The sequence below is a fragment of the Dermacentor silvarum genome, chromosome 2 (assembly GCF_013339745.2).
Source record: "Dermacentor silvarum isolate Dsil-2018 chromosome 2, BIME_Dsil_1.4, whole genome shotgun sequence".
Classification (NCBI taxonomy): Eukaryota; Metazoa; Arthropoda; class Arachnida; order Ixodida; family Ixodidae; genus Dermacentor; species Dermacentor silvarum.
This window is the reverse complement of record NC_051155.1, coordinates 9,671,706-9,674,405: the sequence shown is the minus strand read 5'-3', so window position 1 is coordinate 9,674,405 and position 2,700 is coordinate 9,671,706. Positions and strand designations below refer to the sequence as shown.

Below are 2,700 nucleotides of genomic sequence, written 5' to 3'. Positions count from 1 at the left end.
GCCATAAGCCATTGGATACATGTGTGTCTGCCACCAAATTTGTATCCCTGCTGCCTCAGTTAAATCAGGACGATTATGATTATACAAACGATGACATTGATATTAATGAGATAACTGCATGCATAGATTCATTAGCGAAAGGCAAGACGCCTGGCCCGGATGGCCTTACGGCCGAATTTTATCAGTGTTTTCGTTCCCTCTTGTCCCCATTATTACTTCAGGTGTACCGTGAAGCATTGGAGGTAGGGTACCTACCTGCCACAATGTACGAAGGTCACACTGTACTCATAGCCAAAAGTAATGATGAAACTAAATTGCAAAAAGCGGACGGATACCGGCCTATTTCCTTGTGCAATGTGGATTATAAAATTTTTTGCAAAAGTATTAGCTAACCGTTTACAAGTCGTGATAAGATCTGTGGTAGGTGATCATCAAACCTGTGGCATCAGAGGTCGGTCCATTCAGACCAACATTCACGTTGCGAGATCTGTGCTTGAGTGTGTAGCCGAGGGGATTGGACAGGTAGCAATGGTACAGCTAGATCTGGCTAAGGCGTTCGACAGGGTGAATCACTCGTTCCTGTTTAGTGTACTGGAGCATATAAATATCGGATCCCAGCTCCTTAAAGGTGTCAAAATATGTTATGCTAATGGCTCAACGAGGTTGATAGTGAATGGTTCTCTCTCCGATTCGATTAGGCTTTTATCATCAGTAAGACAAGGATGCCCTTTGTCAACGCTTGTCTTTTGCCTGTATTTGGAGCCCCTTTGTATGAGCATCCTCAAAGAAGAAAATTTCCAAGGGTTTAAACTGCCGTCGAGTGAGATTCGGGTTCTTGCATATGCAGACGACGTGGCCTTCTTTTGTACTGATAAAAAGAGTGTAAAGACTGCTCTCGCAATTACAGAAGAATTTTGTGCGGCTTCTGGTGCCAGCATTTACTTTGAAAAAAGTTCAGGTTTTTGGTTTGGACTATGGGCCACAATGCCATCACATTACACAGGCATTCAATGGAAAAATGATCTGTGCTATTTAGGTGTACCTCTCTCACAGTATAGAAATAGCAACAGTCATTGGTCGGGGGAAGTAAGGAAAATACAAAGTCAAGTGAATTCATGGCGAGGACGGAATTTGTCAATGTTCAGTCGTGCTGAAGTGTGCAACGTGTTCTTAGTTTTCCGTCTCATGTATGTGCTGAAAGTACTGCACTGCTCAAGACTTCGTATTCAGGCACTGCATCGCGTATTTGCAACATTTATTTGGAGCTCGAGTTGCGAATTGATGTGGCGCGATAATCTGTTTGTCCCTCTTGAACGAGGTGGTTTAGGATTAGTCCATCTCTTCGTTAGGCAAATTGTTTCTCGTCTGTTTTTCTTTCGAGACAGTGATCATCCCTTTTTGCGTGAAATGTTACAGCTCCGATTAGCTCATTATCTTCCTGATGTAGTAGTGTCATCAGATGCCAAAGATGTCACACAGGCTCCTTGGGGCTTTCTCAAGGAGGTTGTTGATTCATTCCTTTTCTTGAAAGTTAGATTCAGCCTGGAGTACATTTTCACTGCGAGTCGAAAAGCAATTCCTGCTGCACTGGTGTATTCGATTTTCCCAGATCCTTTGTATCGTGCACCTTATATAAATCAGCCTTATCAGGATGTACTTAGGCGGGTCCGTAAAATGTGTATACCTTCTGGAGCTAAAACATTTTTCTTTAATTTGCATACGGAAACACTTCCTGTTAAAACCTGGTTGAACGCGAGGGGCTGCTTCGTGCCATGGTCCACGAACTGTCGACTGTGTCCACGTGCTGAAACTATAGATCACTGTTTTGTAGACTGTACGGATGCTATATTTTTCTGGGACATTCTCCAATGGACGCTTAAAAAGGACATTGACATCACTCCATACGCAATTAGATTCCTACCGTTTAAGATTAGTGGCGGTCCTCCCTATGACATGTTCGTAGTACTGGGTTTGTATAGCCTATGGAGAGCTAGAATGTGTGATCGCCATGCCGAAAGCACGCGATCTACAAGATCATTCTTTCAAGAAAGTGCAGCTTATATAAGAAGTGTGTACGCTGTGCAGGAACCTCCGCCTGATTGGATGCACTTGTTGGACGCATGTGTGTGTTTGCCCGAGTTAAGTGTGTAGCTATGTCCGCACTGTAATATACCTTTCATTTTATTTTCCATGCATTAAAGAAAAAAAAAGTGGCTGTATGGCGTAGTAATTACGACGCTCGCTCAGGAACCGGTGGTACGCGGGTTCGAATCCCGCCATGGTTTGAAACTTTTTTCTTTGTATCAACATTTCCTTTTTTCCCCCTCTCTGTTTGGCGGTGCGGTCCGTTGAACCCCGATGCCACGGCGGAAGCCGTGGTGCCGGGCGCTGACGCGAAGCGGCGGTCGTTGGGGGGTTGCGGAGCGCAGCGTAGCAACACCCCAAATAAAAAAAATACTGCTCCAGTCAGGTAGACTGCTCCCTCCCTGATAGTGAGATTATATTTGGATCATCAAAACAGTGATGCGTTTAATTAGGAATAGCATCGAGCCCTTAACAGCAACCACAGTTGTGCCTAATCACCCCCAGCACAGCGTGTTCTCCGTTCCAACGGCAGCGGCTGAATCGGTGCATGAATCGGCGCCGCGAGCGCCGATCCAGGCGGCCGTGCGGCTAGAAACATGGTACGCGCGAGCGGCG

General features: G+C 45.4%; 1 protein-coding gene across 1 annotated transcript; it reads left to right on the top strand.

Annotated features, from left to right (window-relative positions):
- Positions 1-1,281: 1,281 nt before the first annotated feature.
- LOC119439897 (uncharacterized) lies at positions 1,282-2,067 on the top strand (the record flags this gene model as incomplete). The annotated part of the gene is made up of 1 exon (XM_037704871.2): positions 1,282-2,067. A coding segment is annotated over exon 1 (786 nt), but the record flags the coding sequence as incomplete, so codon positions are not given.
- Positions 2,068-2,700: the final 633 nt, after the last annotated feature.